The sequence below is a fragment of the Pristiophorus japonicus genome, chromosome 1 (genome assembly GCF_044704955.1).
Source record: "Pristiophorus japonicus isolate sPriJap1 chromosome 1, sPriJap1.hap1, whole genome shotgun sequence".
NCBI lineage: Eukaryota > Metazoa > Chordata > Chondrichthyes > Pristiophoridae > Pristiophorus > Pristiophorus japonicus.
Window position 1 is genome coordinate 280,734,338 of NC_091977.1, and position 15,187 is coordinate 280,749,524.

Sequence of the window (15,187 nt, forward strand, 5' to 3'; positions counted from 1 at the left end):
GAGCTCAATGCTATCCTCACCTGGTGTCCACACAAATGCATTTCCAGCACATGTTGGCTGAATTTGCTCAGGTGATTGCGGACAATTATAGCACCCTATCACTGCCCCAGTTGAGGTCAGTGGAGATGATGGACTGAACCTTGTGATTTTCCTCTTCAATATGCTTAGCCACTCACTGGATATACTTGCTGAGCCATGGAAAAGCTTTAAAATCTGATATTTTTATAATCTTTGTTAAATTTATACAAAGGAGTGATGCCAGTTCAGTGAATAAGAAAATAATAATTTCACCCCAGAACTTGATTCGACCCTAACTCACAACGATGGGATGTAACTGTCTTTTCTCTGTGGGGTGTATTTGTTCTACTTAAAATTAATCTCAACTCAATTCCTAGTGGGTGTGGGTCCATTGCATAAAAACACCAGAAATGAATATGGAATTGCCAATCTTATTCAGACAGATTACAGTGTTGACTGGTGTGGACAATAGAAATATTACTCTGGTGCAATGGAATTTTCATCTGAAGTTGAGCTTGAGGCCGAAGGGATGGGGTCTTTACATCTAACTTGCATCATGCCTGACCTGGTAATGCATACTAATAACATTGGCTTGCAAAGTGGAAAAGTCTTCTACTCCCCAACATTGAAATCCTGCACCTTGATCGGCACAAAGATTTTTTATTTTTAAACGTAGTCCAGTACAAAATTGTATTAAAGTATCTAAAATTGTATAAAGAACTCCAACTCACTATCAATTCTGATGTTATAAAAGATTCAAGGCACTCTATTCACTTACCTTTATGAAATTAAACAACTTATCATCAGGAATAAGGAACAAAAATGACAGAAATATCTCTATATATGAAATAGAACAGTTATGTTAACTAAGAAGTCAGCTTAATGTTACACAGTGCCAACATTTCTCTTGCTGAAAACATGGGGGTGTATATGTCTTCAAGTCCTTTGTTGAAATGTGGCTTGTGTGTGCACAAATTGTTATGGAGCAACAAACATATTTATGACTCACTAGTAATTATACACAAATGCAAATGATTGACCTCAGACCCATCCAGGATCCCCATATAATGAATACACATTTGGAGGACATGGTGTATTGGTAATTAAACCAAAGAGCAAGTGTCACATGGCCGATAAATACTACAGTCATAATAGAGCTAGGTTTCACACCTGGATTCTAGTTGCTGATTGGAGTGTGGGCAGGTGCAGCAGGAGCGGCGAGGTCGGGGGGGAAGAGCGTTGAGAGATTGTAGAGCTCGGGGCCCAGGAGAGGAGAGAGTTCGGGGCCCAGGGGCAGCATGGGCCAGCCCACACTGCAATATGTGTGCACACTAGGTCGATGCAGCAGAGCTGATCTCCAGTCATCTTGGTTAATCCTTGCCACTGGACCAAAACCGAGCTGTGTCAAGCCTGTGTGGTGGCTGGTGAACAACGGCCACCACACGTTAAAAAAAATCCACGCACAGACATCTTCCACCCTTCAATATGTAGTTCAGGACCTGGAATATTAAGTCCTTCATTGAAACACCTGTAAACTCATCCCTTTTTGGCGTGGAAGCAAGTCATCCTCGATACGAGGGACTGCCTAAGAAGAATGAGGTTTCACACATCACAATGCCTTATTTTCCAAAATTCACTGCAATATTGATATTTGTTCACATAATGCAACTAAGCTTATTTTAATTTCATTTAAAATGTGAAAATGATTCCCTTTTAATGTAAAATTATAGTGCTTATGTGGGCATTTTTGCATTGATGTTGTTGTGATTTACCATAACAGTGTCATGGTCCCTTTGAGGCCAATGGAACATTGGGGCTTCAGTTTATGTTCAGATTCCTGACTTTCATCTTAAGGAACTTTACCAAGTCTTGAATAGAGGGGAAGAGAGATAAGCTGGATTGAGACAAGGTGTTCAGCATGAGACAAAAAGGAATCAACGACAGAGGCAAACACAAGAGGACCTGGCTAAGAAGGAGCCTCAGGGACGTGTATAACTATTTGTTGTGTTCCTAACACAGAGGAGACTGCACACAGGGAGGTTAAAGTAACAGGGACCTCAGTCTTTATTCAGACACTCCAGAGTGAGGAACAGGCCTTAGGGGCCGGTTTATATACAGTGCTCCCAAGGGATGCTGGGATCCCTTGGGACTTCAGGGGATGCACTCCCTGGTGGCGGAACATGGGAGTGCATGCTTTACAGATACACAACATCACTGCCCCCGCAAAGTCAAAGTGAAAACTATTTACAAGGTGAGGCGGTCGGGAGCCTTTCTTTCCCTGGTGGACCGCCTCGGTACAAATGTCTGTTCTGGTGTGTTGGCTGTGCCCTCACTGGGCTGGCGTGTTGTTGGCCCTGCAGGGCTGCTGAATGAGCCTGGCCTTGCTGAGCTGTTGGGCGTGATGGGTTCGATTTCCTGGTCTGGGGTGGTGTCGTTGATCCTTTGGGTGTGTGTTGTGGGCTCGAAAAAGGTGATGTCTGCTGTGGGTTGTTCAGGGCAGTCTGTGAACCGCAGCCTCGTTTGGTTTAGGTGCTTTCTGCAAATTTGTCCCTTGTCCCTTCACCCTATTCCCTTCTTTAGCTATCACTGTGCCTGCGATCCACTTGGGACCATGCCCATAGTTAGCACATACACAGGGTCATTCAGATCAATTTCCCGTGGCACAGTGGCACGACCATCGTTTACATTTTGTTTCTGCCGCCTGCTCTCTACCTGATCATGCAGGTTGGGGTGAACCAGCGAGAGTCTGGTTTTAAGTGTCCTTTTCATGAGTAGCTCAGCCGGGGCACCCCTGTGAGCGAGTGAGGTCTCGTGTGGTAGCTAAGCAGTACTCGGGACAGGCAGGTTTGGAGTGAGCCTTCTGTGACTCGTTTAAGGCTCTGTTTGATTGTTTGTACTGCCCGCTCTGCCTGCCCATTGGAGGCTGGTTTAAACGGGGCCGAGGTGACATGTTTGATCCCATTGAGGGTCAAGAATTCTTTAAATTCGGTACTGGTGAAACATGGCTCGTTGTCACCGACCAGTATGTCACGCAGGCCGTGGGTGGTAAATATGGCCCTCAGGCTTTCAATGGTGGCGGTAGCGGTGCTTCCCGACATTATTTCACATTCAATCCATTTTGAAAAAGCATCCACCACCACCAGGAACATTTTACCGAGAAACGGCCCCGCATAGTCAACATAGATCCTTGACCATGGCCTGGAGGGCTAGGACCACAAACTTAGTGGTGCCTCTCTGGGTGCGTTGCTCAACTGAGCGCACTCACTGCATTGCCGTACACAGGACTCTAAGTCAGAGTCGATACTGGTCCACCACACGTGGGATCTGGCTATCGTTTTCATCATTACTATACCGGGCGTGTGCTGTGGAGATCCGAGATGAACGTCTCCCTGCCCTTTTTGGGTAGCACTACGCAGTTACCCCACAACAGGCAGTCTGCCTGAATGGACAGCTCGTCCTTTCGCCGCTGGAACGGCTTGATTAGCTTTTGCATTTCAACGGGGATGCTGGCCCAGCTCCCATGCAGTACACAGTTTTTTTACTCAGGACAGCAGAGGATCTTGGCTGGTCCAAGTCCTAATCTGGCGGGCCGTGGCAGGTGATTTATCATTTTCAAACGCTTCCATGACCAGCAACAAGTCTGCGGATTGCACCACCATCAACAAGTTTGCAGGCTGCGCCATTTCCACCCCCGTGGTGGGCAATGCAAGTAGACCGAGAGCATCCGCACAGTTCTCGGTGCCTGGCCTATGGCAGATGGTATAGTTATATGCTGATAGCGCGAATGCCCACCTTTGTATGCGGGCTGAGGCATTAGTATTTATCCCCTTGTTTTCAGCGAACAGGGATATGAGGTGCTTGTGATCGGTTTCCAGCTCAAATTTGAGGCCAAACAGGTGCTGATGCATTTTTTTTACCCCGAACACACACGCTAATGCCTCTTTCTCAATCATGCTGTCGGCCCTCTCAGCCTTAGACAAGCTCCTGGAGGCATAGGCGACAGGTTACAAATTCCCCGCAACGTTAGCTTGTTGTAATACACACCCGACTCCGTATGACGACGCATCACATCCTAGCACAAATCTTTTACAAGGGTTATACAATACAAGCAGCTTGTTGGAGCATAAAATGTTTCTGCCTTTCTCAAAAGCAATGACTTGTTTTTTTCCCCATACCCAGTTCTCATCTTTACGCAATAACACATATAGGGGCTCTAAGAGGATGCTTAACCCCGGTAGGAAGTTACCAAAATAGTTGAGGAGTCCCAGGAACGACTGCAGCTCCGTGACGTGCTATGGCCTGGGCGTTTTCCTGATAGCCTCTGTCTTGGCGTCTGTGGGCCGAATGCCGTCCCCAAAAACTCCACTTCTGTTGCCATGAAGGCGCATTTCGACCTCTTCAGCTGTAGCCCTACGCGATCCAGTCGCTGGAGGACCTCCTCCAGATTTTGTTGTGCTCGACGGTGTCCTGACCCGTGAATAATATGTCGTCCTGAAAAACCACCGTGCGTGGTACCGACTTGAGTAGGCTCTCCATGTTTCTCTGGAAGATTGCTGCAGCCTGTCGAATTCCAAACTGGCATCTGTTGTAGATGAACAGTCCCCTTGCGTGTTGATGCAGGTGAGGCCCTTCGAATTCTCCTCCAGCTCCTGCATCATGTAGGTCGAAGTCAGGTCGAGCTTGGTGAACATCATGCTTCCTGCCAGTGTCGCAAATAGGTCGTCTGCCTTAGGTAGCGGATATTGGTCCTATAGCGAGAAACGATTAATAGTTACTTTATAACCGCCGCAAATCCTGATCGTGCCATCACTTTTGAGTACTGCAACAATCGGGCTGGCCCACTCGCTGAATTCCACTGGGGAGATAATGCCCTCGTGTTTCAGCCTGTCCCGCTTGATTTCCACTCTCTCCCTCATCATGTGAGGTACTGCTCGCACCTTGTGGTGAATGGGTCGTGCATCTGGGACCAAGTGGATCCGCACCTTCGCCCCGGAAAAGTTTCCAATGCCTGGCTCAAAAAGGGAAGGAAATTTGTTCAGAACCTAGGTACATGAGGCCTCATCGACCTGTGATAGTGCTCGGATATCATCCCAGTTCCAGCGGATTTTGCCCAGCCAGCTCCTTCCAAGCAGTGTGGGGCCATCGTCCGGGACAATCCAGAGTGGCAGTTCGAGCACCGTGCCCTCGTAGGTGACCTTGACCATGGCGCTGCCCAGGACAGTGATAAGCTCTTTGGTGTACGTTCTCAGTTTCATGTGGATGGGGCTCAGGGTTGGTCTAAGTGCCTTGTTGCACCACAGTTTCTCAAACATCTTTTTACTCATGATGGATTGGCTAGCGCCAGTGTCCAGTTCCATGGCTACGGGTAAGCCATTCAATTTTACGTTTAGCATTATAGGTGGACATTTCATCGAAAATGTGTGCACCCCGTGTACTTCAGCATCTGCCTCCTCTCTCTGAGGCTCGAAATTGCTTTGATCCAACATGGACCGATCTTCCTCTGCCACATGGTGGTTAGCAGGTTTTGCAGAGCCTGCAGCTCGCCTGCAAGCTTGTTGGAGGTGCCCCATTGTTCCACAGCTCTTGCAAACATGCCCTTTGAAGCAGCATGAATAGGCTGAATGGAAGCCTCCACAACGCCAACAAGGTAGGAATTGCCTTGCATTCATCCTTTGTTGCGGACTCTGAATCATCTGGGTCACCTGAGGCCTGCTGGCAGTTGCAGACTCATGGTTTCTACCCTGTACATTTCTGCTCGCAAACACAGTTCCAGTTAATTTATGAACATTGCTTGCACTTGTGTGCTGAGAGATTTGTTTGGTGTTGTCACTGGTGGACATAAACGCCTGTGCTATCGCAATGGCCTTACTGAGGGTCAGTGTCTCTACAGTCAAAAGTTTTTGTAGGATGGTCTTGTGGCCAATGCCCAGTACAAAAAAGTCTCTGAGCATTTGCTCCAGGAAGCCATCAAACTCACATTGTCCTGCAAGTCGCCTTAGCTCGGCGACGTAGCTCGCCACTTCCTGACCTTCAGATCGCTGGTACGTATAGAACCGATACCTCGCCATCAGCACGCTCTCCCTCGGATTAAGATGCTCCCGAACCAGTGTACACAGCTCCTCATATGATTTATCTGTGGGTTTCACCAGAGCCAGAAGATTCTTCATGAGGCTATAGGTTGGTGACCCGCAGACCGTGAGAAGGACCGCTCTCCTTTTTGCAGCGCTTCCTTCTCCGTCCAGCTCGTTCGCTACAAAGTACTGGCCTAGCCGTTCGACATAGGCTTCACAGTCCTCACCCTCCGAGAACTTCTCCAGGATGCCCACAGTTTGCTGCATCTTTGCGTTGGATTTGTGTACTCGTCGCCAGTTATTGTGTTCCTAACACAGATGAGACTGCACACTGGGAGGTTAAAGTAACAGTGACCTCAGTCTTTATTAAGACACTCCAGAGTGAGGAACAGGCCTTAGGGGCCGGCTTATATACATTGCCCTTGGTGGCGGAACATGGGAGTGCATGCTTTACAGATACACAACACTATTGACAAAAGAACTTAAGACATAAGAATTAGGAGCAGGAGTAACCCAAACAGCCCCTCGAGTCTGCTCCGCCATTCCATGGTTGATCTTCTACCTCAACTCCACTTTCCCGCCTGATCCCCATATCCATTGATTCCCCTAGAGTCCAAAAATCTATCGATCTCAGCCTTAAATACCATCATCATCATAGGCAGTCCCTCGATTTCGAGGAAGACTTGCTTCCACTCTAAAAATGAGTTCTCAGGTAACTGTACAGTCCAATATGGGAATTACAGTCTCTTGTCACAGGTGGGACAGACAGCCGTTGAAGGAAAGGCTGGGTGGGGAGTCTGGTTTGCTGCATGCTCCTTCCGCTGCCTGCGCTTGTTTTCTGTGTGCTCTCGGTGACGAGACTCGAGGTGCTCAGCGCCCTCTCGGATGCTCTTCCTTCATTTAGGGCAGTCTTTGGCCAGGGATTCCCAGGTGTCAGTGGGGTTGTTGCACTTTATCAGGGAGGCTTTGAGGATGTCCTTGAAACATTTCCTCTGCCCACCTGGGGATCACTTGCTGTGTAAGAGTTCTGAGTAGAGTGCTTGCTTGTGTCGGGTATGCGGATGATGTGGCCCGCCCAACGGAGCTGGGCGAGTGTGGTCAGTGCTCTGATACTGGGGATGTTGGTCTGATCGAGAACACTGATGTTGGTGCATTTATCCTCCCAGGGGATTTGCAGGATCTTGAAGAGACAGCGTTGGTGGTATTTCTGCAGCGATTTGAGGTGTCTACTGTATACGGTCCATGTCTCTGAGCCACATAGGAGGGTGGGTATCACTACAGCCCTGTAGACCATAAGCCTGGTACCAGATTTGAGGTCCTGGTCTTCGAACACTCTTTTCCTCAGATGACCAAAGGCTGCCCTGGCGCACTGGAGGTGGTGTTGGATCTCATCGTCAATGTTTGCCCTTGATCTCTCCCTGGCACAATATGGCAGATGGGATAGCAGTTCCCCTGGGACCTCTTCGCAAAGAAACCTTTCTCTGGCCATCTGCTGCCATCCTTCACCTCTCTCTCCTTCAATCTCCACCTCCGCCCCCCCCCCCTTTAAGCCCCCCCCAAGCCCTAACAATGGGTGCACTTCGACCCCACAAGTATTATCTAACCCCTAAAGGCCGTGCTGCAAGAGCCCACTGCCCACCCCCCATCCCCCAATCAAGACTTACCTTCCAGATCGACCTCCCTGCTGCCAAGTCCCTCCATCTGGACTCTTGTTTCTCACTCCCCACTGGTCAGACTCAGCTGCTCAAACCGATTCCCGGCGATCTCAACGGCGGTGAGCTTCCAACCAGCTCCAACCACAGGTTTGGGCCCTATCTTCACTCCTCGCCCTCACGCATGAGCCTTTTACCCTTCGGACCTCTATTCCTCTGGCGATGTTCGGGCCTTCACTCCACCGATAACGTCTGGGCCTCCATTCCTCCAGCGATGTTCGGGCGTTCCTCCCACCGGTAACGTCCTAGCCTCCCCCCGGCCACTGGCCCCACTCATGTCTCTGTCGAGCATGTGATGTGCACAATGGCCTTGAGTATACTCAACGACTGAGCATCCACAGCTCTCTGAGGTAGAGAATTACAAAGATTCACAACCTTTTGAGTGAAGAAATTTCTCATCTCAGTCTTAAATGTCCGACCCCTTATCCTGAGACTTTGACCACTAGTTCCAGACCCTCAGTATCTACCCTGTCAAGCCCGCTCAAAATCTTATATGTTTCAATGAGATCACCTCTCATTCTTCTAAACTCCAGAGAGTATAGGCCCAATCTACTCAATCTCTCCTCATAGGACAAACCTCATAGCCTAGAAATTAATCTAGTGAACCTTTGCTACACTATCTCTAAGGCAAGTATCGAAGGCATAAAGAAAATGGAGAGCAGGTCAATGGCACTTGAGATGGTAACAGCGAGGAGCTTAACCATGGAGCTAAAGCACAACCTTCGACTGTAGAGCAGGCTTCCACTTCACAAGAAGCTGCTGAAACCGTGGACATTCAGACAGCGCACGAAAATGGAGACAGACAAGATTAGGTACGGAGACCAAAACTGTGCACAGTACTCAGGTGCAGTCTCACCAACGCCCTGTACAATTGCAGCAAGACTTCCTTACTTTTCCTTACTCCAACACCTTTGCAATAAAGGCCAACAGGCCATTTGCCTTCCTAATTGCTTGCTGTACCTGCATGTTATCTTTCTGTGTTTTATGTACAAGGACACCCACACACCTTTGAACACCAACATTTAATAGTTCCTCACCATTTAAAAAATATTGTTTTTCTATTATTCCTACCAAATTGAATAACCTCACATTTCCCCACATCATACACCATTTGCCACCTTCTTGCCCTTTCACTTCACCTGTCTGTATGCCTTTGCAGATGCTTTGGGTCCAGGGACGGTAATCTTCTGGGCCGGGGTTAGTTAACGCCCGAGGCGAAAGTCCTGCGCCTGGCGTGGAATTGCCCTTTGCGCCCCTCAAATGTGGCGGAGCACTGTCACAGGTGCTCAATCTTGTTGGAGGGACTCTCCTGAGGCATCAGTGCCGCGCTGAACAGGTCAGTGTTATGCGCCACAACACCTTCATTTAAAGGGGAGGGCTGCTGCAGACTCTACATCGTCCTTTAGTGGCCACCACTGGGCAAGAAAGTCAGCCAACAAAACATGGTGGCCCGGGGCGCACATGGCCTCCCGTCCCGCGGAGCAATTTCCCCCATGGAGCAGTGAGGGTTCGGCCGGGGTTGTGAGGGTTCGGCGCGCATGACGATGTCATCATCGTCGGGTGTGCGCTGGCCCGGGGTGCAAATTGCAGCGCAAACTCCAAATCACCCCCAAAATCTCGGGGGCAATTTTGCCCCAGGCACCACCGCCAGCCCCCACTTGGACAAAAAGGCAATTGTGCCCCGTTAATGCCTACCGGCTGCGCTAACAGTGCGCAAAAAAGTGACAATTTCGGCCCCCTTGTGTCCTCCACACAGCTTACTTTCCCACCTAGCTTTGTTAAGTCAGCAAACATGGATAGATTAGAGTCAGTCCCTTCAGCTAAGTCATTACTATAGATTGTAAATAGCTGATGCCCTAGCAGTGATCCTTTTGGCATCCGACCAGTAACAGTCTGCTAATCATAAAATGACCTGTTTATTCCTATTCTCTGTCCTTTAACCAATCCTCTATCCATGCAAATATACCCCCAACCCCATGTGCCCTTTTTTGGCAAATAACGATTGCTTAAAATATGGACATTAAGATTTGAAAGTAAGTTCGCCAGTGGCATCCAAGACCTGTGAGACACTGCCAGTAAACTGACAAGTGTACATACAACACCGTTTAAAAATCTGATTTAGATTTCACGAATAAGATCAGTTCTCTTCATTAATTTACCTTTCCTCCGAGTTTTTGAATGTGTGCTTGAATGTTTCCTGTCTTATAAAAGGGTATCTAAAAAACACAAACACACCTTTAGCAAAATGTGGAATAGATATTATTTCTGTACTGTCAGTACTAATGATAAGAACAATTGAGGGCACTATTCACTTATGAAAAGCAATGGTTAAAAAAGTCAAATTAATATTCAATGTTCAATTTCAACTTCACCTATGTATTCCCTGCATTCATTTCCAAGGTCCATGTATGTGCTAGTGAAGAGTTAATAGCGTTAGTGCAAAATTGCTGTGCTTTAGAAAAGGTATGATATGACAGAGTGAGATAAGCAATTGCGAAAAGGTCAAAAGATGCTGAGCAAGAAAGAAACCAATCACACCAGACACTGACCGAAGATAAGGAAGTAAGCCGGCCAAAGACGAAAAAAATCATTGTGTAGACGCTTTTTGCAATGCCGGATGTAGAAGCAGTGACATGTGACCTTTGCGGTTTACGACTTTAAATACTCATTTTTTGTAAACCCAAATTGAGTTGTTGCTTGGTTGAGAGACCTACATATAACTCCCCTGGTACCTTGTATTAATAAACTGTGTGCGTTTTCAACTCTCTAACGTAGATTTATTTCTACCTCGGGGTTTTCATCCAACGGTTTTGGCGCTGCTGACCGAGACTCGAACGTACGGGGATAAGGTCAGATTTCACGACATCCCAGAAATTGGAACGTCGAACCGGAGAGCCAACGAACAAGTGAGACTCGGAGAGGTTTGATAACAGACAGTGAGTAGAAATTAAGATAAAGTAGAATATAAGTAAGATAAGTGGTGTGTAAGAGAAACGAGTGTCCCCGTCACTTCAATTGTCACAAACTATCTCAATCACCTAACTTGAGCCGGAATTAAGAGGGCAAATGTTCCACGTGATGACCAAGGATTAAGGTCGAAGGGAACACCGGGAGGACAAAGTGACGGCGGAAACCTGTGAGTGACTGTATGATACGGATGAACTGGTGTGAGAGTTGAGGGATAATCCCATCGCAATAAATAAGTGACAGAGTATAAGTAGGCCCGCGTGAAGAGACTCATTCGCAGAGGAAGCGAGGGAAGGTCAGATCACATAATGGCGTCGGGGGAAGACCTTGAAAGGGGGCCTGGAGTGTCTCTTAGTAGGCTCTATGCAGATGACCAGAAGGGCTTAATAGATAAAATGAGTAAAAGAATTGGTGGGATAAACAGAAACAGAAACAGGCAAAGAAAGCCGGAGTACTTTTAATATATCAGTTATGTGTGTTACAAAGTAAAACCAAACAATAGTAGAGAAAAGTAAGGAGACAGAAGCCAGAATAAGAAATGGAGAGAGCGGTATGAACAAACCGCAAGTGGGGGGGATCAGATTATGACCTCCCTCCGACTTATGTTGCCGTAGTAGCAGCCTCGGCTCCTCCCTTTGATGAGGAGACCGAGATGGAAGGGTCAAATTCAGTAAATACAGAAAGGGCAGCCCCTCTTAGGGTAACCCAGGGCGTACAGGGAGGGAACCCCCCCCCCAATATCAATACTACACTTTCACCCTCACAGGAAAACAAATGATGAATCAAGATTTGGGGAGCCTACAACCTCGGAAGAGAAATGTATAATTTTGGCAAAAGTTAGAAGAATTGTATGAGACCCACGATATTCATGAACGATATGTCCACCAAATAGTTTGGGCTAAGTATCCAAAGGACCGGTGGACAGGGCTAGCACCCCATCACAGTGACACATGGATACCTGCCGTGGGTGCCACAAGGGCACAACGGGATGCTGCCAGAATGGGGTTTGTCCAGGCTGTACAGGCCTTAATGGGAGCATCCACTCCAAATTGGGGAGTGATAATGCAGACCCACCAGAAAAAGGGAGCAAACGCCAATGACTACGGAGAGAGGTTATGGTTCCAATACCAAGAATCCTCGGGACAGTCGGCCCTGAACAGAGACGACCCAGTCTTCATGAAAATGTTTAAGGACAGCCTTTTGGCCGACCATCAAAAGATCTTAAAAATGGGGGTGGTAGTCACGGACACCTATGACCAAGCTGTCCAGTGGGCATGCCACATTAACTCTGGGGGAATAAAACAAGAAGTGGCCGCGGCTAAGAGTAGTAAGAGTGTGGGTCGAGGGGAATGCTACAACTGTGGCAAGACCGGTCATTTTGCCGCCGACTGTAGGGGCCCCAAAAGACCAACCGTCCGATGTGACAATTGCGGGAAAAAGGGACATGCCACTGATAAATGTTGGCCGCCCAAGGAGAAAAGAAATAGTCAGTCAGGCCTTAGAGTAGAGGAGATGAACCGATAGCAGATAATCACAGCGCTGAGGGACATAGGAAGAGACTGAAGGCCAGCGGCCCCCATGGGGTAGGGAGAGGATCCATGTATTCACATAACAGCGCTGTTAGGGGGCCAGCAGTGTGATATGTTAGTGGATATCGGAGCATCGGTATCTATGACAGATATTCCCTTACCCACAACTAAACATGTAGTCCATAACTGGCGTGAGAAGGTTTGCCACCAAAACCCACCAGAGTGAAGTAATTCTATTGGAGATAGCCGGTATTCTGATCACGGCACAGCTTTTTGTATGCCCAAATGCAGAAGGGACCATATTGGGGATTGACCTCCTGGAACAGTTAGGAGCAATAATAGACCCACAGAATAAGAGAATAGTTTGGAGAAATAAGGGAGGACGCAAAATCACGACATACGGGGAACAGGCTAATTTGCACAATCACGCAAAGGTCAGAAGTGTGCAACTTCTCACCCGAGATTGGGATACAGCAGGAGACTACGGCCCATTATGCAAACAAATGAGGGAAGTGTGGGCTCAATCAAAGCAGGATTGTGGGCTGGTAAAGACCAAGCCAGTGGTTATTCCTGGGCCCGAACATACTCCTCATAAGCAATACCCCATTAAACCTGAAGCCCGAGAGGCCATAAAACAAATAATGCAGAACCTCTTGCGGAACGGTGTCCTTCGGGAAGCCGAAAGCACTACGAACTTGCCAACCTGGCCCGTAAAGAAACCAGATGGGTCATACCAATTGACCATAGACTATACGGCGTTAAATAAAGTAACTCCCTGCCAGCACCTCATCGTAGCAAGCCCAGCGATCATATTTAATGGACTGAAACCAGAACATAAAATATTCACGTCTTAGATATAGCTAATGGATTTTGGTCCATACCTTTAGCTCAGGAGTCCCAAGATAAATTCGCATTCACGGTCGGGGATAGGCAGTACACTTGGACACGAATGCCCTAGGGTTTTCACAACAGTCCGGCCATATTTCACCGAACTATGAGTCAAGCCTTGGAGACCGTAGATTTAGCCCCCTACCGAAGTACCATCCTCCAATATGTGGACGATCTGTTGATTGCCTCAGAGGACGAGAAAGGACATATGGGGGCTCTAATAGAAACCCTAGAAGCATTAAAGAAAGCGGGATTTAAGGTAAACTCCAAGAAAGCTCAGATCAGATTGAAGGACGTACAGTATTTGGGACACCAACTATCGCAGGGGACAAAACCAATGCCCCACGACAGAAAGGAAGCAATTAGCATTATGCCCCGACCGAAAACGGTCCGTGGAGTGCGTAAAATATTAGGACTATTTAACTACTGTAGGAACTTTATAGCCAACTTCGCAGCAATCGCGGAACCCATACAGAGACTAGTTAAGCAAAGAAAACCAGCTCTAGAAAGTGCAGAGTGGGGCCCGGAACAAGAAACAGCCTACGGCCAGATAAAGGAAGCCCTGATGTCGGCATTAGGCCTAGGACTGCCAAATATGAATGTACCGTTTCACATTCATTGTGAAAATGAGGGAGGGTTTTGCGGAACAGTAGTTACTCAAATGCATGGAGACCGAGCCCACCCAGTAGCTTACTAGTCCACCCAACAGTCGCCCATGGCAGGAGATCTGTCAAGATGTGTAGCAACGTGGGCGGTGAAAGTTAGTGAGCCAGTAGTAATGACAGGGGAGGTTTTACTACATACCAAACATACCTTGGTGGAAATGCTCAACACCGGAAAATTGCGCTCCGTGTCCAACATCTGCCGGGCCAAATGCGAACAATATTACTTCCCTTAGATGGGTCCGTAAAAATTGTGCGAGACACACGGGAGAACCCGGCAGAGGGCCTCTTATCCGTGGGTGAGCCTCATGAGTGCCAGGCACAGGAATGGGAGGACTCACCGGGATACATAAGTGAGATTCCCCTTGAAAACCCCGAGCTGATCCTGTACGTGGATAGGTCCCGGAAATATATTCAGGGGACCCCCCATACGGGATGGGCGGTGGTAGACGAAGCGCTAAACACTCTCTGAAAGGGAAGGTTAGACGGAGGACTGTCGGCCCAAGTAGCTGAACTCACTGCCCTGACTGAAGCCCTCCAACTGGCCGAAGGCCAGCGGGCAAATATATATACGGATAGCCGCTATGCCTTCGGGGTAGTCCATAACTACATGACTGCCTGGGCAAGGAGAGGGTTCGTCACTTCGGGCGGTGTGGCTATCAAAGATGAGGGACGAATCAAACTACTTTTAGACGCCGCCAGTAAACCCGCAGAGGCAGCAGTGATCAAGGTTAAGGCTCACCAGAAAGTAGTTGACAATGTCCAAAGGGGCAATGAAGCAGTGGATAAAGCGGCACAGGAAGCAAGTATATCCTTAGAAGTGCAGGAAGAAGTTGTATTTAGTATCATTACCATGGAAGATATAGACATTGTGAGATTACATGCTGATGTAAGTGATGAAGAAAAGATTGGGGCACAAAAGGAGGGAGCCAGGGTGACAACTTTGTATGGAGGAAAGATGGGAAGGTGATAGCCCCAGCTTGTATTAGACAAATGCTCATGGAACTATACCATGGCATCAGTCATGTCGGACGGAACGTCATGATAACAAACATAACTGGGGATTGGTGGTGGCCAGGAATGGGACGGGACGTAGCTAAGTACTGTCAGCAATGTGTCATGTGTGCCCAGCGCAATCCAGGAAAGGCCGTTAAGGTTAGAATGGCTCACCAACCACGACCAAGGGGGCTGTGGGAGTGTATACAGATAGACTTCACAGGACCTCTACCATCCTCAAGGGGCAAGAAATACTGTCTGGTAATAATAGATCAGTTTACGCGGTGGGTAGAAGCGTTCGCCACGCAAAACTGAACCGCAATCACGGTGGCCCGAATATTGGC

General features: G+C 48.0%; 1 protein-coding gene across 1 annotated transcript in view; it reads right to left on the reverse strand.

Annotated features, from left to right (window-relative positions):
* c1h18orf63 (chromosome 1 C18orf63 homolog) overlaps positions 1 to 15,187 on the reverse strand; it is a 102,420-nt gene that overhangs the window by 60,577 nt on the left and 26,656 nt on the right. Inside the window, exon 4 of the mRNA XM_070879166.1 lies at positions 9,961 to 10,017. Within this exon, the coding sequence (XP_070735267.1) occupies positions 9,961 to 10,017 (57 nt within the window). The remainder of the gene's footprint in view (positions 1 to 9,960; positions 10,018 to 15,187) is intronic.